The 22,734-nt window shown below is 43.0% G+C and overlaps 1 protein-coding gene across 1 annotated transcript in view; it reads left to right on the forward strand.

The window, feature by feature from the left end:
- Positions 1-12,095: 12,095 nt before the first annotated feature.
- The window catches only part of asic2 (acid-sensing (proton-gated) ion channel 2), a gene marked incomplete at both ends in the record, with an annotated part of 477,877 nt that continues 467,238 nt past the window's right edge, over positions 12,096-22,734 (forward strand). Inside the window, one exon of the mRNA XM_080723868.1 lies at positions 12,096-12,668. Coding sequence (XP_080579994.1) covers positions 12,096-12,668 — 573 coding nt within the window. The remainder of the gene's footprint in view (positions 12,669-22,734) is intronic.

Genomic DNA, 22,734 nt, shown 5'->3' on the forward strand with positions numbered 1-22,734 from the left:
GCACTTTACTTGAGTATTTCCAATTTCCAATACATCTCGGATCCAAATATTGTACTTCTTTTACTCCACTACATTTATTTGAAAACTTTAGTTACAGCTACTGAGTAGATTTAGATTAGTATTACAAAACATTCATTAACCACTTCAGCCATATATACATTTCGGCCATTTGAAAATAGCAGATCTACTGTAGATATGATATTTTCAAGTTTTTTTATATTCTGGGGGGATATTCTGCCTAATGACTACTTTTATTTTTGGCACTGTAGCACTGGCCCTTTAAGGGCAGAGTGCATATAGGGCTGGCCAGGGTTCAAGGCCTTCTTTTTGGCCAGAAGCCTGAGCCAGAGTGTTTGGTGTGGAGGCAGGAGTAGTACAGCCTAGCATTTGGTAAGAAATATTGCAGTTAATGTTGAGGCTTTGATAATTCATTGTTACATTTTATATTCTATTTACAGAGTCGGCAGGTTGATGTTTTGTAAGGGGGAGCTGAACATTGCCAGAGTCAACAAAGGGTAGGGGAAGGGGTTTTAAGATGGTTTTTGATATGGGTACAATGTTGGTCAATTGGCCTAATTATTCTCTGTACTTCACAGAGCCTCCAGGTCCTGGTTTAACCAGATCCACAGCCACTTCTGTGGCTGTGCCTATCCAGTGAGAGCTGTATTGATGGGGTGTGTTTGGGAATTTGTATTTCACATATTGTATATTTTGTATAAGGTAATGAATTTCTTTGAGGGGTAACCAGAGGTATATTATCTATTGCAGCCAACCAATAGATAATATAACCTTTCACTGTTTTTCCCTCATGCCATATACATACAGTATATTGTTAGTTGTGACTGGGTTTTATAATGAGATTATCTTTCGGGCTATGTGCCATATAGGCCTACAGTAATGGGGCCATTCTTTAATATGATTGATGTGTTTACTCTAAATATGTTAAATACTCTAATTACTTGATTTACTTTCTTTGTTTTTGAGTTTTTCATATTTATCTGATTTGATTTATTAATTTGCTGTGTATTTAGTTTAGAGGCCCCTGTAGGCTCTCACACCATAAGCACGCATTTGCCCTTGGGCTTATAGTTCCATTTTAAGATATCATTAATGTTGCCTAATAACCCCTCTTCCCTTCTGTATTTGAACATAACTATTTTTCTACTGGTTTAATAAAACTTGACACTTTGTATCAGCCTCTGGTTCTGTTCATTCTGAAACCGTATACCTAATTGGTGAACCTTACCTTGTTCAGTACTTTACATTGTCCAGCATACATGTAGCCTATATTCTATGGTTAATGTGTTTATTATAGGATCCCTCACTCCTATTTGTGAGAAGTGCCCTTGTTACAGTAGGCCTACTTTTAACTTTTATATTTTGATGCCAACACTTTTGTACTTATTTGTATTTCTATTCTACATATAACACATCAGCCTACTTTTTCCACCACTGTTTGCCCAATGTCCCGATTTGAAAACGGATTGTAGTGAGTAACAGATTAGTTCAGCCAGCACCTTTGTTGTTCTGTAAAGGAAATACATTTACACAGTCAGTCAACATCGGTTAATATACCTTAAAAGCAAAACTACTTTTCATAATCAACCACCAGGGGCTAAAAATGTGGGTCCAAGTCCAACCGTGGGAGAAGGTTGCCTCGCGACCAACTAGCCAATTGCAAAGTGGCCGTCCCTCCCGGCTATGGGAGCTTGCTGTTGTCACGTGATGTGGAATATGGAAAAAATCTCCCATTCATTTTCCCCATAGACTTTTACAAAAATATTTATAGGCTAACAATTATGTTAAGCCTAGAACCAAGCCATCCAGGATTGCAGTGAAGCATGACCACAAAACCTTTGCTTTGATGTTATGTGAAAACATATTTTAAAATTAAATTATTTACCACGCCCACTACAACTGATGAGCTGAATATGCAGGTACCTAATTAAGAAGTTACATCATTTAAGTCTACCGGTAGTGGTAATTATGTAGGATAGGTATTTCTACTGTAAATATATTTTATTTATTTTCTTCATTTTTTACCAGTGCATTTCCTATTTTTTCTTTTGCTATTAATGATATCCTCAGCATACTAGTAGGCCTACTGTGTTCTATCCGTCTGTCATTCAAGTATGATATAAAGGTTTCTATAAGCCGAAAGGCTTTCTTGGATCTCCTTTTAGTTGACTTTTAATACCAGTGAACTGTACTGTCATGAAACTGTACCTTTATGCAATATTCTACGTTTTCAATCAATGGGCAGTGGGCACCATGCTTTTCATCTGAAAATTCGGAGTCTGAGCTCTTATCAATCATCAACGCACCTGCAACAGCTGTGTGTAGTCAAGAACTCAAGATGGAGAGAGGAAGTGCGCGCGAAAGAGGGAAAGAACTCTATGGAAAGAACTGTCCTGCGGAGAAGTGGTCTGACTTCTACCGTACCAAGTAGTCGTGTTCAGTTCAGTTTGACAAATATTAGCAAATATTAAAGTAAAGCCTCGTTTATGGGTTGCTTCACCTTATGAAGATGGTGCTCACTGCTCAGTGCTCACCATACCGAAAATAACAAAACAAAATTGGGCAGCAAGAGTTTAGGCCATGCCATGGTCACGGCAAGAATGGACTTGACACCTTCAATGTGTGGGCTTCTTTGGCACTGTGAGTAGGGCTGTTGGCATGTTCTAAATCATGTATTCTACACATTACTTAAAAACATTTTCCACAATATTTTAGTAGCCTACTACATGGATAACATTTTAGGGAAATGGCCAATTTAAATGAGGTGCTCTATCCTTTTTGACACGAAGAGCCAAGTTTTCATTGTCTTGATAGACAGTATGCCATATCAACATAACATTACTTTTATTTATGGCACGGTTGGCATCATATCGAACTACTTTTGATTGTCTATATGACCTATTTTTATATAGCCTATATGTAGCCTATTTCTTTCACATGAGGATACACAAGGTCTATATCTCCCAGTCTCAGCCACAGCCAGATTTTACATCAATGTAGAAGTATGTGCAGGTCAGAATGTATTTTTTATATAGATGTGAAGGAACTTGATTCAATTGAGTAGGCTACACCTTTTTTGGCCGAGAAGTGTATAATGTTGCTCAGGAGAGGGTTTGATTGATTGAATTGTTTGATTGAAGAGTTTATTAGAAGTTTGCAATAGAAAGAATTACAGTTTCATGACAGCACAAATCACTGGTACAAGGTCAACTAAAAGCAGATCCTAGTAAGCTTTATGGCTTATTTACACAGGAACCACTTTATGTATCTCATAACATTGAAAGACAGACGGATAGAGCATACTATAGTATTTTTTACATAGGATAACATCAATTACAAAATCAGAAAAAGGGAAGAAAGGGGGGGGGGGGGGGGGGGGGGGGTGTAAACATGGGGGCAGCCGCCTGAAGGTGACTTTTCATACCAATTTCGATTTGCACTCCTTTAAGGCTTGCAGAAGGGCGTTCCACATGTTGGTGGTATTCATATGGGTTGCATTTGTAGTCCTAAACCGGCCATATTGAGGACCAACACAGGTGTTCAATTTGTCTTATTGGCATAGAACCAATGTTCTACGTTAATCAAAACACGTGTTTGTCCTCAAAATGGCTGGTGTAGGACTACAAATGCAACCCATAAATAGCTGGAGAACAAATTGGAGCTTTTTATAGGGAACACTGCAAATCTCTGTTGAAACTGTTACCCCCTTCTGTCTGAATAAGTCATAGCACCCTTGCCAATAGGGGACCTTTTACATCATGTTGAAAATGTTGCTTAATTGTTAAACCTCTCCACTACTAACTACCCCTATACTGTTGTGGCTTTTTGGCAGTGCGTGCGACGTGCGTATGAGTGATAGAGAGAAACTGGATTTGAGAACTGGATTGTGTGAGCGCTGCTGTGTAACCTCAAACTGCATTACTAGCTGTAAATTAACCAGCATGTTCTGCAAAATCCCCCCAAAAATTGAATCTATTATTACTACTACTATACTACTACAGGTATACAACTGTATGGAGGGTATGCGGGTGACATCATCATCCCCGGAAGTTATGCGGGAGCATCTACTGAGTGGGAAAAAACAACTTTCTGGCCTTGACAGCCCATACATCCAAAAAGAAAAGTCCTATCTGATTGCATTAAACGGTGTTAAACGACGTTAAACTCTTTGACACTCACTTTGGCAGATTGGCACTCGATTTTCCACACGATTTGCCATTCATTTTATGCATGTGCATACCCTCTATACTACCACTACTAGGCCTACTACTAAGTCTAGATTCTGCCCTGCTATGGTATGATAGGAGCTTTAAGCATTTGTTAGACATTGCTAAAGTGAAAAAGACACTTTTCCTCCCTCCAGCTATAGTAGGCTGATATTTATTCATCCCTGTGTCCTAACTGTCCTTCCATGCTTCACTTTTCCACAGGATGACGTTCAGTGAGTGCTGCTTAGTTGATCCAGCTGGTACAAGCAGAGCAGAAGCGATACCAACATTTAGCCTGAAGAACCATTTCTACAAGGTCTCCACGGGTAATTTAATAGTTACAATCTTTATTTCTACTGCACCTTTCTTAACATGGTTAAAGCGCTGTACAAAGAAAAATGGAAATTATTAAACAGCCTAAAAGGGCATTAAAGGCCATGGTGCAGAAGACAAATAGTGTGGTTCTGCTGTAACTGCAGTGGTGACTAAATGTCATACATGTGTGACTCAGTGGTCTTAGCCCATCTACTGTATTGTCTCATGGAGGGACATATACACTTTGTCCTCTCTGTGCCCGTTGGCAGAAACGATGAAATCTGACAAAGCACGTCGGAGGTTGATGTAAGCATAAGCAAGCAACAAAGATCCGTAGTAAATCAAAACGGTTCACTCACGCTAAAGGTTTATGAAGCGTTTTGCTGGGATAGCCATGTAGACATGGCTCTATCTTGCTGGCTGTAAAGTCATAAATCACTGCCTTTGGGTATGACTATTCTAGTGGAAACTGTTGTAGCCTTCATTTTACCTTTTAAGTCCAGTGGATAAACAGTGGCCTAGCTTGTTTACCATGCATTAATAGAGCGTGTCAGGTGTTTTCGATTGTGAGGACTGGGGAGGCAGCCAGCCAGTCTGTAGAGTTGAAGCCATTTGATCAGCCTGACCAACTGTATTTATCCTACCCTAACCTGTCTGGGGAGAGCAGCAGCATGTCCAGGAGTCACGGCAGAACAAATATAGTCTTTAGAGAGTATTTTCCAGCAAGGTAATCCTCCGCTAGCAATATTAAGATGCCAATCAGAGACATATGAAGAGTAAATCTATATGTGTGAACTCTAATGTTTGATTACTGTCCATTAGTTTTTTTTGTCCATCTTTATGAGCACAGTTTTAATTGTCTGGTAATTGTATTCCACCAGCAGAGAGCAGCAGTTCACATCCTCTCTGCTGCTGCTTCCATCCTATAGCTTGTGAGTGGATAATTAGATCACAGAGATTTCTACTACTAAGTTAGAACGGCATATATTTAAACACTTATTTTGAAATGGAATCTATAATTTCAGGAGTGTACATAAAATGGCATTTTTCCCCTCTACGCTGAGATTTTTATTTACTGGTAGGAGCTATTTATCATTATTTGTTAGGATGGCTTGAAGAACAAATATGGTTTAAAAAACAAACAAAAAATAGAATATGCCCTTGAGTTTCATTTGTGATTTACTTGGTTTTAGAGACCCTTGATGGAAAGTAAAGTTAACTTTTGAGATTTATATTGCAAGTCGTGACAAAGTACCCACACGATCTTTTAATTGGATATACAATATATTACATTTGGTGCATCTGAAGGGATGAGAAAACAAAATGGCAATAAAGACTAATTTATACCCGTTGAGCGATGGAGTATAAATAAAGCGTAAGCTGTCATGACAGCAGCGGGAAGTATGTTACTAATGAACCAGTTCAATAAGTAATGTCTGTTTGCTTGTGTATCGGTGTCTCTCAGAGTAGGTCTCAAGGGGTTGTGGTGGTCAGCTGCTGAATGATGATGGTGTGGCATTACAATTCATATGAATGGGTTCAGGAGTCGAGTGAAAGCTTAACCATGCACAAAAGTAATTTTATGCAATCTGACTCTGGCCTAACTATAAGGCTAAAACCCCTGTGAATTGGGCCACTGAGTAATTGTAGATCAAAGAATTAAGTCCAAGTACATATATCGAGGGAACTGTACATGGTAGTTGCACTGTTGCAGACAATTATATTCATCTGGGGTAGAATTTGAAAAAGCTCATTCTACAAGCCAGAATACATTAGCCTGTATAAGTATTAAGTACTTCATGACATTGAGGGAGCTTGAATTTCATTCTCAGTAGTTTAGCCTGACTGTTTAATACAAAGTCTATTTAAAATCAAGATGGTCATTTGTGGGGGCACGGTGGCGCAGTGGTTAGCGCTTTGCCTCACAGCTAGAAGGTCCTGGGTTCAATTCCCGCCGGGGGACGCTGTGGGCGCCGGGCGCTGGCGGCGTGTTCCTCCTCCGCGTCATCAGCGCCCACACCCTAGGTGGGGTTGGCGATAGGGCCTTTCTGTGTGGAGTTTGCATGTTCTCCCCGTGTCTCCTAGGGTTGATACCCTCACAAAAACATGCACGTAATCCTGGTCTCAATAATGCCTCCCCCTGGCCAGCCGGGGCGCCTGATGGAGGGGAAAGGAACTGGTTGGAATAACGTGTTCCTTCCACGCGCTACGTCCAAACCAGGGAAATCTCCACTGTCAGGTGAAAAGAAGCAACTTGGACTCCTCATGCATAGAAGGAAGCATGAGGTCAGTCCGTTGTCTCCCCAGGCGTGGCAGAGGGAGAGCAGAGCCCAGGATTACATAGGCAATTAGCACTGGGTGAAAAAATGGGTTACAAAAATTGTGGGATAAAAATTATAAAAAAAAAAAAAGATGGTCATTTGTTTACACTAGATTGTAAAATAAAAATAGTAAAGAATGAAGCTATATACTTAAAGGAGTAGTTCACCCCCAAAATGACTTTTTTTTTCCTATTGATTACTCACGCCATGGAGACTTGAGTTCAATAATATTTTTTGTACTGTATTTGTCACATTCCTAATAATCTGATTATTTACTATAATACATTTTTTGTCTTAGGAATGTGACAAATACAAAAATAAATTATTGAAGTTGTCTCCTCTCCATGGTGTGAGTAATCAATAGAAAAAAGTCATTTTGGGAGTGAACTACTCCTTTAATTTACTGTATGAACAGTCTTCAGATAACTAAGCCAAGTGAAAATAAAGGAAGGCTTATAAGGGATCCTCTTAGATCTAGAGAATCTAAAAAGTTTATCGTGTTTGAATTTAATCTAAACAAGACGGATGATGTTTGTTGAGCATACAATAAAGACTTATCTTGAACCCTAGCGACTCCTAATCCCTGGAAAACCACAGTCATTACCTTAGTGAGGAAGTGGAGATTTGCTTAATTGAGTTGTTGGGAAGCCAATAAACCCAGCAGCTGTCAGGGACCACAGCATTCATAGGGGAGGAACGCAGTATAGTTTAATTCTGAAAGAGAGAGACAGAGAAAGAGAGAGAGTGTGTACTTAGGTCTCCTACTTCAATTTAGCTCTGTAACAGTTGTTTGGTGGTACAATTCTAGTTTGAGTTGAGCACTGTTTTCAGAAATGTTTTAAAGTATTTCTGTTCGGTGCATAATGTATAAAGTGCCTAATTTAATACAAAATAGGCAAACCTTTTCATTATGCAGTGTGTGTGGCAAGGACAATGATGGGAACTGGTTTTAGATTTTAGATTTTATTCAAATATATGTTTTCAAAAGGATCCAAATACTGTTTAATGAATTGAAGCCTTATATTGAATAATATAATTATTTTTTCAGCCGACTCCAGCATCACATTGTAGGTAGGTTTCCACTTTCAGCTAAACAGGAGAGAGCACCCATTTATTAGCTTGAATTTTATATATGCGTTCCAGTTCCAATTCTGTCTGCTAATATTTTGTGTCATCACTTCCAGTGTATATGTCCCTCCATTTCACTTGCCTATCCTGTAGCCTGTGTGAGTTCTCTCTCCTGATTGGATAAAATTGGTATCCCAACTTGTAATTTTCTGTTTCCTAAATAGATGAAGAGACAGGGACTGGGAGACTCGTGTTACTAAACACTCTATAGAGCATGGGTTTTCAACCGGTGGTAGCTAGGTATTGCAGGTGGTCCCTGGCTATTGATAAGGTTATCAACTATCAATTAATGTATTAATCAATAATTTGCATCCCTACCTGTGATAGTGTGATACATACTGATTTCTAAGTAACAAGGAAGGAAAAAAAAGGATCTTAACCCATGTAATGGTGCATGAACCCCTCCCCCACCACTATCGTGTCAGGTGGGTCTGTGTATGACCCACCCGACACAATAGTGGTGGTCCCCATGCAGGTTGCTCTTAGTCAGGATGGTGGTCCCTGGGTCAAAATCAGTTGAAGACCGCTGCTCCATAGCAATGATTACTATCAGAATATAAAGCCATTTCTCACAAAAATATCACTTACCTTATGTTTTAGTATTTTGTGAACATATCTCTCCTCCTAAAGCTAGAACACTGAAACAAGCACCTATCTTTGATGTCATCATCCCTGCCATGATGCATTCTCATTTGAAGAGGAACCATAGATATCGTTTTAAGTTACCCCCACTGGAACAGTCATTACATCATTACATACAGTATCATTTAACATGGCAATCATGTTAAATGATATGACTTCATCACCACATAAAACAACAATTCTTTTATATTTATAAAACACAAGACACAATTAGGGACTTATTATTTATATTTTTGAACCAGCAATTGCATGGGACCATACTGTACCGGACTGAATATGTCACTAAATATAGTATTTTATGTTTCTAAATAAAATACATAAAACTTGGAACATAATAATTAAAAGCTATAGTGGTTATTATTGCAGTATTAAGTGAGTGAAGATTTGGCTGCCTTGCAGGCCAGGTTCTACTGGAGATTAATCAGCGTTGCTGATTAAAATTACATGCCATTTGAATCTACAAAGAAAACAATTGAACTCTACTCTACAAAAGGACTGCATGAATGCATGACGAAAGCTGTGTTATACATGCTATGCTTTGTTTGATCTCTGTGTTTACAGGGGCTGAGTTGATTCTCCAAGTATAAGATGAGTGTATATATACTGTAAATGGTCTGATATGATCAATATTAGACTTATGTAGGATGACCCCATTTTCTACTTGACTACGGCTAATGAAGTAATTTTGTTCCTTTTATCTTCTCATGTAGCAGCCTCGCACTATTCTCACTCTCCTCCTTATGTTATCTTCAGCTGCGTTGTTGCATCTCTTTAGGAACTGCTAGCCACATCTCAGTTGATAGACGCTGTTGTTTGCAAATGTACCCCCCCCCACCCAACACACACACACACACACTGACACACACACACACACACTAGGGCATTCACCAAATATTCGAATAGCAAAGTCACTATTCAACGTTGTTCGACGAAGTCATAAGAATGAGTTGTCAATGCCCCTGGTGGATGAGTTTGTTAATGCTCTATACCAGGTGTTCTCAAACCTTTTTAGGCCGTGACCCCCAAAATAAACATATTTGAACTGGGGAGTGGGGACCCCCACCCTGACAAGCACTTGGAATTGTAGGTATTACATTTAATGTGACTCGGTTCCACAGATAAATATTGTGAAAATAGACGATCTACATGCTCACAACGCCTCGCAACGTGAGGCGTTGTGAGCATGTAGACCGGCTATTTTCACAATTTTCGCCTCTTGCTTACTTAATATTTGACAGTTTGGCCAGTCCTGTCGAATATTCGACTATTCAAATACTTTGAGGTCGAATAATTCGAATACTAAAAATCACTATGCGTGAATGCCCACACACACACACACACACACACACACACACACACACACACACACACACACACACACACACACACACACACACACACACACACACACACACACACACACACACACACACACACACACACACACACACACACACACACACACACTCACTCACACTCACAGAGCTTTCATATAATTCCCTTTACATCTTTGTCATAAACCTCATGTGACAGTGTGGTTCTGCATCATTTCTCTCAGCGGTGACACTGCCATGCAAACCAAACCCACAAGGCACAACGTTTATTATCACAGCCTGGCACGGAGACTCCTTCTCACTTTCTCTCTCTTGCTCTGCTAATTCCCTACTTCCCATTTATTACTAACCCTCTACATCTCCTCGCACATGACACCCCCCCACCCCCCCACACCCCATCCCCACACCTTTCCCTCTTCATCCATCTATTCGACAATTTCCATCTTGCTTCCATCCATCACTCCACTAGTGGGTGAAAGAGGGAGAAATGAAGAACAGGCGGGCTAAAAGACAAATGAGAACGAACAGAGGAAAGAGAAACAGATTCAATACGAGTTTTTACTGTGGAGAAAGCCGGCAGGGAGAACGTTTTTGTGTGACGTCTGCCCCCCCAGCCCCCCCTCTATCTCTGTCTCTCTCCCACCCGTTCCCTTTTGCTCGATCCTTCTCTCACTTTCTCTCTCTCTCTCTCTGCGTAAGCGCGTGTGTGCCTCCAATCTCTCGTCTTCACTGTAGTTCACTGCCGCCACAGATGAGCTGGGAAGAGGTGGATAAGAGGATGTATGTGGCCAGAAGAAAACAGGAGGAGTTTGGACTGGCATGCACAGCTAACCGGCGGCTCTGATCATCTGCGGCTCGCTCTCTGTCCCTCTCAACCTCTCTCTCTTTCTCTCTCTCTCTCTCTCCTCACCCCACCTCTCTCCTTTTCTCTCACGCTCTTTTACACACACACACACACACACACACACACACACACACACACACACACACACACACACACACACACACACACACACACACACACACACACACACACACACACACACACACACACACACTCACTCTCTCTCTCTCTCTCTCTCTCTCTCTCTCTCTCTCTCTCTCTCTCTCTCTCCTTCTCTCTGTTTCACACGCACACACGCTCTCTCAGACCTCGCACTGGCTGGATGTCATCTCGCTACGCTGAACGAGAGGTGCTTAGCCTTGTCATTAACTGGGCAGGGAGATCCTGAAATCTGGATGTGCGTGCAAGCGAGCGATCTTGTGTGTGTGTGTGTGTGTGTGTGTGTGTGTGTGTGTGTGTGTGTGTGTGTGTGTGTGTGTATGAGTTGTTCTTTTGACTGTGACTGAGTGCAAAGCAGGGGCATTGATATAAACAGAGACAGCTTTGATTGGCTTTTAGTGACTCTTGTTTGCTTCCTGTGTCACATTGGACCTAACTACCTCTGGGATTGTGTCAACGAAAACAAACACAGCACAGGTTGGGGCAACAGGAGGGACAGATGACGGTGTGTGTGTGTTCTGGGGCAAGGAGGGCGTGTAGTAGGAAGCCACAGTCAGGCTGGCATCCACAGTGACTCTCTCAACTGAAGGGAGTGATTGAGAAAGTGGGGGGTGGGGACTGGAGGAGAGGGATGCCATGAGGGAGTTTAGTCATTGCTTGGGATCTGGAGGTCTATGCCTCAGCGTTCTTCCTACTCTCACTTCTTGGGTTGGTATGGCTTGGCTCCATGTTGTATAATTCTCTCAGTTCTCTGTAAGTGGTTTCCTACACAGTAAAATCCTCAGCGTTCATTTTAACGTGGAAGAGTGTACAAATGGACCCAAATGGACCTGTAGGGTATTTGTTGTCATTCACTTTAGGTGTCAGTGTATTTCTGTCTCTTAGTGTCTTTCCCCCCTCTTACATTGCCCCTCTGTTTTACTCTCTCTCTCTCTCTCTTGCTCACTCTACTTGGTGGGAAAGTTATCCATACAGCCAGGCATGCTGCCTGGGCATCTCTGTTTCATTTATGTAGGGCATTCATTGACTTTCATCCATCGTTCATCCGTCTCTCTCTTCCTCTCTATGCAGGTGTGAATACACTGGAGGCTCCCTGGTACAGACGGGGCTGGAGGGCTGAAGGAGAATGGATCTGAAGGAGAGTTGTGGTAGTGAGGGGAGCCAGGAGACCTCCAGTCTGCAGCCCACCTCCTGGCAGGCCTTCGCTCACACCAGCTCCCTGCACGGCCTGCGCTTCATCTTCCCTTACGGTCAGCCTAGCGCCCGGCGGCTGCTCTGGGCAGCCGCTCTGCTGGCCTGCCTGGGACTGTTGGCCGTGGAGAGCACCGAGCGTCTGGCCTACTTCCTGTCCTACCCTCATGTGACCAGCATGGACGCGGTGGTGTCGGGCAGCCTGGTGTTCCCCGTCGTCACCGTCTGCAACCTCAACGCGTACCGCTTCAGCCGGCTCACGCGCAACGACCTGTACCACGCCGGAGAGCTGCTGGCCCTGCTGGACGTGCACCTGGCCATCCCCCAGCCTCACCTGGCCGAGCCCGACGTGCTGGCCTTCCTTCAGGACAAGGCCAATTTCACCGCCTATAGACCCAAGGCCTTCGGCATGAAGGAGTTCATTGAGCGGGTTGGACACGACCTGAAGGACATGATGCTGTACTGCCGTTACCAAGGCCAGGAATGTAGCCACAGCGACTTCAGAACCGTGAGTGCATTATCGCTCATCTTGTTTAATATCTCTTCTCCTGTGGAGAGAGCCTTGTGATTCTTCATTCGTACTGTGTTTGCTGAGTGCTATAAGGTGTCTGGGTCCATGTCCTTATTCCTCTGTGGGTTACATTATTTGATGTGTGCTGATAGATGCTTTCCCCCTCCTACGCTGTTGTGTTGCGAGTTCCCTACTGTGTGTTTCCTTTGGGAGATTTGCACCCTTGTGCACAGCTTGTATTGTAGGTGTGTGACTCAAGCAGATTGTCTGTCTGCTGTTTACTCGTTGTCAACCCGATACATTCATTTGATTATTCTCATCACTGGTAACCCCGACACGCAATGGCATGTCGCATCATCATGACACTTTCTGCAACAGGTCCACAGCAGATTGGACACACCTCTGGCATTATGCATTATGGTTCTAACCAGGGGAACAATATGCAGGTGTGAATACACTGGAGGCTCCCTGGTACAGCTGATGATGAATCTGAAGGAGAGTTGTGGTAGTGATTTTAGTGTGGTAGTGAAATTAGTTTAGACTAGCCCTTACCCGTTCAAAGATATGAGCTCCGAAATGATGTGCAGTGTGTGGGTTATGGGGTGTGCACTGTGCACACAGTATATGAGGGATGGAAAGTAACTTTAACTGGTGCTTGCATGATAATATGTAGGAGCATCAATGTAAGAAATACCCGTTTCGTTTAATGGCTACAGAGATACTGTGTACCGATCTGCATGATTTTTGGACAACATCTGTAACAGGGCCAGACAACACCCCCCCCCCCCCACCCCCGCCCGCCTACACACACACACACACACACACACACACACACACACACACACACACACACACACACACACACACACACACACACACACAGAGCTGGTTAAACATGTTGCCTCATGCTAGATGCAGAATAGATATGCCTCATGCTAGATGCAGAATAGATAGTAGATACACCATAAAAATGCTAATATACAGCATATGATTTGTGAAAGTGACAAACGGGCTTCACAGTTATGTCAGGTGTGTTCATATGCTTATGGTGATGCGATTTCAGATCAATTGCTCCAGCCACTGAGGAGAAACGCTGTGACAGACACTCAGACAGACAGACAGACACTCACTCAGACAGACATTCCCGAAAATTATATGTTTGATTGTTTTTTGGGTGTTAAGTAGATTTATCTGCTGTACCTACTCTGCTATTCATCTTGGCAAGTAATCAACAATCTGCTACTCCAACTATAGTTTGTTGGTAAAAGAAATAATGAAAGATAGAAGAAAATTCACTGTTGAAAAACCATTAGACAGAGGGAGCACGTGCCCAGGCCATTACTAATACATGCCATTACATACAGTATGCAATACATGCCATAAGCAATCTACCATAGGCTGCCTGCTGCAAAAGGTTGTCCACGGATTGCAGCTAATACACAGCAAAGTCATCGTATTCTTTTAGGCTAACTTTTAGATAATTGAACACAGAATGAGAGTCAGGTATTAAAGTACATTGTGTCGTAATCTTTTCCCCCTACAACATAATCATCAGGTATTGTACTTGGAGGAGAATTTTCTTCAAAAAAGTGTACAGAAAGTGTTAAAAGTATGTTTTTATGTGGCCACACCCACCTGTTCATTAAGTTTGCCTGGTTGTCACTTGTCACTTGGTGACCCTGCTGAAGTTAGCCACACCCACAGTGTTGTTGTATGGTAAAAAGGGTGAGGGGATGATTTTATCATCTCATTAAATCAGTGTATTTGAATTGGACCTTTTGACTCGGAGGCTTTCAGGAAGTAACCAAAAATACCCAGGGAAGACATAAATGCATATTATAACCACACCTGGGGGTCTATTAGAGTAATGTTAACTCCAGAGACGCATATACAAAACTATGGCACCACCTCTTTAAGGGTTATTTACCCAAGTTTCTTTCTTGAAACTGATGACCACATTGTGCACGCACAGGGCAAGCAGCTGAGCTGCATACTGTAAATACTGCAAGGATCTGATCTGCTTTGAAGAGCTGTTTGGTTTGAGGAAAACAATATTTTGTGTCATTAACCACTTAAGTCCTTTATAGGCTATCTGTGCAATCTTTTGAAAATCGTTTTGCCTAGAATGACCTACCCAAAACAGTGGGGTAAACATCAAATGCAGCACTGTATCTCAACCAGCAGGCTGGAGCATATTCGCCTCTTTATTGTTTCCAATCCAGATGGGTTGATATCTTCATGTTTCATGTTAGTCTTACTGCTGAAAACACTTAATTGGAACAACAAACGGTGGAGTGATTGCGTGACGGTTTCATTGATTTCATGTTCCAGCGGAGGCGACGCCCCCCTGGGGCATCCCATGCAGTCAGCCATACATAAACCCACATCTGACTGAGGCTCCTGAGCACTCACTTTGGTGGTCTCCGTCAGAGGAGCCCAGTTGTTGCGTGTAAAGCTACTAGACTACACTCTGTCAATGGTTGGGACTCTCTAATTTACTCCCCTTACTGACCCTCTTGTATATTGTGTGACCTGCCTTTGACCCTCATTGTGAGATAATCATGCCGACAAAGCAGCTACAATTCTTTCTGCCCTCTACCTGTTGCTTTGGAGTTGCTGACTTCTGTCTGTCTGTCTCACACACTTGGAGAGAGATACAGTTTAACTGAAATCCATTTTCATTTTGCTTTTTATTAGTGTTTTTTGAGTATGAAATATTCACAGATCGATGGCTGATAAGCGAAATAAATGTCTCTTCTTTAGTAATTGTAGATAATGACCAATACCTGTGCTTCCCTGTGCAGTGTGCACTAGTCTGTACATAGAAACCAATGTTATTTGTCCAGCTCTGAGGACGGCTCGTTTTGATGAAAAGTAGGTTGTAGCTTGTTGTCTGCATTAGGCTTACTATTGTAGGAGAGATGTCTCGATTGTGTTTTGTATCCAGGTCCATCAATGGGAGACCGCATTTCAAAGAATTCAATGTGCTTTTCTGTCATGTTCTGTGGAAGGGAGTAAAAGAGTATTGCATTTGATCCTCGCATCTCCCTCACGCTGTTATATTTAAGTGGGAGTAGCTAATGCGTGCGTCTACCATGACACCGACCCTCATGCTATTTACCTTCATGTGTGAACGCATCTGATTCTGAAACGGACATTCTCCTGTTGCATGCTACTGTACATGTGTGTGGGGCGGCAGTTGCTCATGGGTAGAGTTTCTGTCTTAGAACACGGAGGGTTCCCGAAGGGTTCCCAGTTCGATCCTGGGCTCCCCCAGAGTTAGTGTCGAAGAGTCCTTGAGCAAGACTCTAACCCCTAGTTGCTCCTGGTGAGCAGGTTAGTGCCGTCCATGGTTTACTCTACTATCGGTTTATGAATGTGTGTGAATGGGTGAATGTGATGCACAATCTCTGTAAAGCTCCTTGGATAAAGGCGCTATATAAATGCACCATTTATTTATTTATTAAGAGCCAACACCGGACAATGTCTCAACCTAATTCCCCAGACATTTCCCAGTGTTCAAATGAGAAAGCAGCTTCTGTCTCGGACTCTGTCTCTCTCGCCATTTCTCTCTGACTCTCTCTTTCTCTCCAAAAAACCTCTGTCTCTCTTTCCCTTTCAGCACACCATAATTTGTCTAAAACCTGATCTCTCTCATGGAAAAATCACACCCGTGTGAACTGAGCGGTGGTTTACCCACCAACCCCTCCCCCCTTCCCCCCTGTGTGTGTGTGTGTGTGTGTGTGTGCGCGTGTGTGTGTGTGTGTGCCTGGCCTGGCCTGGCCTGAAAACAGCGCCCCTCCCTTAACATGTGTGGTCATAAAAGGTACTACACCACAGGCTTGAGGCTACATACAGACCCACCCACATACAAACAAACATACCTACACACACGGCCACTCTATGGAGACGGTGTGACCACCGCTCAAAAAGCTTGGCAGTGTTGGGTGATGTTGGGGAAGGGTGATGGTACACTCCCAAATGGCCAGTCCAAGAAGGTCTGCAGGTTGTGTGCAGGGGGGAAAGCATGTGTGACGGTGAGAGAGAGAGAGAGAGCATACAGTTAGAAACATAGCTGTGAACGCAGCAGTGAAGCATAGCTGTGAACACAGCAGTGCAGTATGTACAGTTTAGGCTATTTATCAGGGAATCAATTGCTCCTACTGCACATTTAGAGATGTTTTTGTTGGCGCTGTTACAGGAGTATATCAGCCTGTGGAGCGCAGGAGCACAAGTGAATTTTAAATCCTTAATTACAAACCAGTTTGCCATCTCTGTTCCATGCATCTGACATGCTTCATCTCTGTTCTCCATATGCCTGCTCACCAAAACGTTGCTCTGCGCTCCTTAAGAGTAAATAAAGCAGCACTTCACTGCTGCAAGAAGCTGCAGTCACTCAAAGTTAGCACTATTTTTACTAGTGGGGACAGGTATTGTCAAGGAATTCTGGAACAATCTAATTGAAGAGGTAAATGGAGTCAGAGACACTTGTTTCAAGGTGGTGGTGGTTGTGCTTTAATTAGATGATATCACAGGGAGAAGCACTTTAGACACACAGGTAGGACGTGGTAAAGGGATATGACCATAGTTATACCGTAGTCACGATAAGAGAGAAGCTGCTTGTGTGATAAGGACCAAGCTGTACTGAAAACAATAGATACCCTGTACTAAAACAATAGATACCAGGCCTAAGCCATCGCAACTTGACTCTTAAAATGCAAAATGACTCAGATTATATCAAGGCAAAAGATGAACAACATACGTGAAGGACAAGATGGACACAAATCATTCTTCCTAAGTATTAATATTTTAAATTGATGCAATTTTATGAACCACAAGGACATCTAGGATGCAATCAATCTCATTCACCCTCTGAATTTTAGTTTTTATTAACGGAGATGAGAGGACTATTATGAATAAATAACACCAGATGGTAGCTGCATTACCTCAGGTACAACTATCTTGCGTCCTTATAATTAATAATTAAGATTATCCATATCTCCTATTGTAGTATTACCGTGCCATGCCTTGTGCACTTCTCTTCCAAAGTCAATCCTAGCCGGTGGTGAGAACATCCCTCTCATTAAGGTGAAAACAAACAGGCACATGCATATTGACTGTTGTGTAAAGTTTTACAGTTAGTTTGTTTGTGTTGTGCTTTTATTTTGTGGAATCTTTCGAATTATTTTCTTTTTGAGTTGAGGTGTACTTAATGTAGGCATGTGCTCATGGACTGCTGTCAATTACCTTGTCACCAAACTGGGCAAGACCTACTGTACCCAGTTGATTGTCTAAAGGGAAGTACTGGAATTTGGCAGAGGAAACGCTCAAGGAAATGACGATGACGCTTAACAAATCTGTTTACATTCTACTAGAATGAAACGTGTGTTGTGATTGGTTGAAGAAGGTAGTTTCTGGGGGAAATGCATACGACGGAAGTCCCACCCGTTTAGACTCTCTGCAATAGGCTATTCTCTGGCGCCGTTGGCACGATGGCAGCGAGTATGCACACTCCCCGGGTGCCAGAGCAGTACCAGCTGCCCCAAGCCTTTCACATGGGCCTTGTTATAGCACCACCAGGAGGCGGATTTGTGCAAAACACATTTCCGGCTGAGAGCAGTTTTCTGGGAGGCGCTAAACACTTCACCTGATATGCTCAGTTTCAGTGAGTTTCAGTGATGTTGTCAGAATCAGATCTAGAGTGCATCGCCATCTTCTGGCTAGAATAATGATTTCACTGCCTTCAGGGGACACCCTACCCAGTGGTGTGTTCTAGACTTCTTTTGAGGGCATAGTATAATCTATGATCCGCGGCTATTCGGGGGCGGCTTTGGGGGGCACGGTGGTGCAGTGGTTAGCGCTTCACCTCACATAGAAGGTCCTGGCTTCGATTCCCACCGGGGGACGCTGTGGGTGCTGGAGGCGTGTTTCTCCCTCCGCGTCATCAGTGCCCACACCCTAGGTGGGGTCGGCGATAGGGCCTTTCTGTGTGGAGTTTGCATGTTCTCCCCGTGTCTCCTAGGGTTGATACCCTCACAAAAACATGCAGTAATCCTGGTCTCAATAATGCCTCCCCCTGGCCAGCTGGGTCGCTTGATGGAGGGGAAAGGAACGTGTTCCTTCCACGCGCTACGTCCATCCCGGGGAAAATCCCCCCTGTCAGGTGAAAAGAAACAACTTGGACTACTCATGCATTGAAGGAAGCATGAGGTCAGTCCGTTGTCTCCCCAGGCGCGGCAGAGGGAGAGCAGAGCCCAGGATTACATAGGCAATTGGCACTGGGTGAAAATGGGTTGCAAAATCGTGGGATAAAAATGATAAAAAATAAATAAAAAAAACGCTACTTTGAAAGGTTCACGAGGGCAGACGCTATTCATATTTGTATTTCCGACAGCAGATGCCGTATACGTGCGTTACAGGTATAACACAGCACTGCCCACCTCCCCCCACAGCCCTTCAAAGATAATTATTATTTGTCATGACTTTGAAACACATTTTTATCCACCTGTTTCCGTGAGAATTTACTGTAGCATTATTTGCGGGACACTTCCCGTTAACAGCAGACATACAAGCTCATGTCGCGTCGCAGATGCAACCGCTGTGAGCTTGTAGATTACTCTCGGCTGCGGCGCCGGAAGCTGCCTCCACATTCTGCGCAATGCACGATGGGATGTTGGAAAGTTGTGGATATACTTAACTTTTTTCAAGACAGAGCAACGGTCTCCGTTAATGGGTTCTTCTTTTGTTACACAAATCGATGGTCGTCATTTTCAACCAGGCGTTTGGGGGCCTCCTGGTGGCTGTGGTGGTGAAGTATACTGACAACATTGTCAAAACGTTAGCCATATCACTGTCCTGTGTGATTGCCACAGTGCTGTTGGTCTACCTGTTTGGTTTCCATATAGACCTTCTGTTTGTGTGCGGTGCTGCCCTGGTTATAGGAGCCCTCTTCATGTACAGTACACATTGTACAGTATTTCTGCTACAGATAAGAACAGCAGAGCTAGACCACCTGAGGTCCTGTCCACTGTGAAAGTTTGATAAAGTTTTAACCTTTTTAAGCACACTTTCAGATTACGGTTAATGATCCATGTAGCTTAAACTCATTCACTGAGTTACAGATGTCCGTATGTTTTAGTAAGTGGTACAACTTTGTTGCAAATCCTTCAAATCTCCTGCGTAAATCTTTCACAACGACCCCCCCCCCCCTCGCCCCCCAAAATAATTGCTGCTCACCAATCCAATCTCTGATTTACCCATCAGCAATTGTCACAAGGAAACATGCACACACAGTATGCACATGCATGAACACACCAGTACATATGCAATGTAGCTACACACATGGGCCACACTACATGTGTGAACACATACACATACACACAAATGCTTTGAATACATTACCATGACATGCAAGAGACCAGAGTCAGCATTGGAGTGACATTGTGATGAATGACCACTGGGAAGCTTGTTGGAACTTGGAAGTCAGTAAGATTTGACTGATGGAACTGGAGCACAGTACTGCAAGTGAAATAACTGTAGTGTGCAGATTCAATTTTGGAACGTGTGTGTGTGTGTGTGTGTGTGTGTGTGTGTGTGTGTGTGTGTGTGTGTGTGTGTGTGTGTGTGTGTGTGTGTGTGTGTGTGTGTGTGTGTGTGTGTGTGTGTGTGTGTGTGTGTGTGTGTGTGTGTGTGTGTGTGTGTGTGTGTGTGTGTGTGTGGCACCAAATGGCAAGATAAATGTTCAAATTCTTTATGCCGAACCACATTTGTAACCTAACGTGTACCTTAAATCAGTGGTCCGCGACCCGCAACCCAGCAAGCACGGTCAGGACCAATCAGTGACGTCTCGATTGGGGCCAGATCACAGCCCATATGGGGATGATCTTGACGTCATTACCAGGACGTCATATGGACTTTTTTGTATGACAGGATTTATGTTGGTTGAAATCAGGTGATGTACTAGGCCAGATAAATATCATAGTTAGATATGTCCCAGAATATAACCTTATATGCTCATATTTCAACTAACATTACAAACAATAGCAATAATCCTGTCAAACAAAAAATGTCCATTATTTCCAATTGACAATACTTATTTGAAAACTTTAATTACTAGTTACTTTGTAGATTGTAAATGTAGCTTGTAAATCAGGCATAATTTACGCCCCATCATACAGTGTGTCAAGAGTCCAAGATAGCAGATTAGGCTGTGTTATCAAACCATGGGGGGTCGCAGCTTTTTGCCCATTTTTTAGTACAGAAGGCTTACAGTATGGACAACATAAAAATTAAAAATCAGTTTAATTATTGTGGTAATTGAAAATGCCTTTTTTCTCTCCCTTTTTTCTAATCCCATGATTTTGTAACTCATTTTTCACCCAGTGCCAATTATCGAATGTAATCCTGGGCGCTACACTCCCTCTGCCAACCTGGGGAGAGCAATGGACTGACCTCATGCTTCCTTCTATGCATAATGCATGAGTAGTCCAAGCCGCTTCTTTTCAGAGATTCCCCGGCTGGACGTAGCGTGTGGAAGGATCACGTTATTCCAACCAGTTCCTTTCCCCTCCATCAGGCGCCCCGGCTGGCCAGGGGGAGGCAGTAGAGACCAGGATTACTGCATGTTTTTTGTGAGGGTATACCATAGGAGATACGGGGAGAACATGCAAACTCCACACAGAAAGGCCCTTTTGCCAACCCCACTTAGGGTATGGGCACTGATGAGATGAGAGAACATGCCCCCTGCGCCCACAGCGTCTCCAGCGGGAATCGAACCAGGACCCGAAAATGTTTTTTTACTGCACTGCACAGTGTGTATGCAAATAATAGTGAAGAGCGTTTAACATACATACTGTATTATACAGGTACAGTATACAGTATATACTGTATCAACTAATTGATTAACCTCTTGAGACTTATTTTATTACGTTGGGTCTCACATCATGTCTCACGGGGAACCTGTGGGAATGCAGCCCTTGGCATCTTCTTTCTTACGTTTTTATCACAACACACCCCTTGCGCTCTCTCTCTCTCTCTCTCTCTCTCTCTCTCTCTCTCTGTTTGATTGTAAGTGGGTGTAATTATAACCATGGTTAAATGCTGATTGGTCACACTGACAGCCTACATCATTGTCTGCCAAAGTGAATCAGTTCATTTACCCATCCTGCACTGGCCCTGTGCTCCACTAAACTGCCACGGTCCGCGGGCCCAGATATTTGTTCTTTGAGGGTCCCCGTGTAGGCGTGTACCCTATCACAGTCTAGTCTTAATGAGAGAGCTGATAGCACCCAGACCATGGCCCCTCCATCACACAGAAGGTAATTAGCCACTCGTCAGTTCTGCCTGACAAAAGCCATGTTGGAACAGCACTGCAAATATATAATGGTGCTGACTATTTATTGAAACCACAATTATCCTCTACACAGTCTACACCTAACCTGTGGTCTTATCACTCGAATGGCTAATTATTGCATCGCCACAGAAACTGTGCTCTGACGCAGGGGTTCCCAAACCTTTTTGTCTCGGGGCACTCCATGAATATCTTTTTAATCCGAGGCTATTTACAGTCATTTATAGCATATCGTTGTTGTCAGGTGAGAACCTTGTATGTCATCTATAAAATGTACTAAACTAGTGAAAACAGCCGGTGTGCTTGTAGATCGTCTGTTTTCGCTAGTTTTGCGCGACAGTCTTGTATGATGAAGCAGGGCTTTGCTTTACCAAAAGACATACACATTTGAAACTTGGAGATACAAGGTTTCTGCCCGACAGTGACGATATTTTTAGTGATTATGTTGCGAGGAAAACGTTGAGATAATAGCCATTTTGGTTAGAACTGACTGAAAATAATGTTGTACTTCAAGTTTAAAATGATACTAAATATTTTTTCAAGTGTCAAATTATCTCGCGGCACCCCTGGACTGCTGTCACGGCACCCCAGGGTGCCCTGTCACCCACTTTGAAAACCCCTGCTCTATCGCCATCGTAGCCGCACTGAACAACTGATGCTCTGCTACTGGGAATGCTGCTGTACATTTATTCCACTTGAAAGGCTAATGCATCA

The sequence above is a fragment of the Nannobrachium achirus genome (assembly GCF_963921795.1).
Source record: "Nannobrachium achirus genome assembly, chromosome: 4".
Lineage (NCBI taxonomy): Eukaryota > Metazoa > Chordata > Actinopteri > Myctophiformes > Myctophidae > Nannobrachium > Nannobrachium achirus.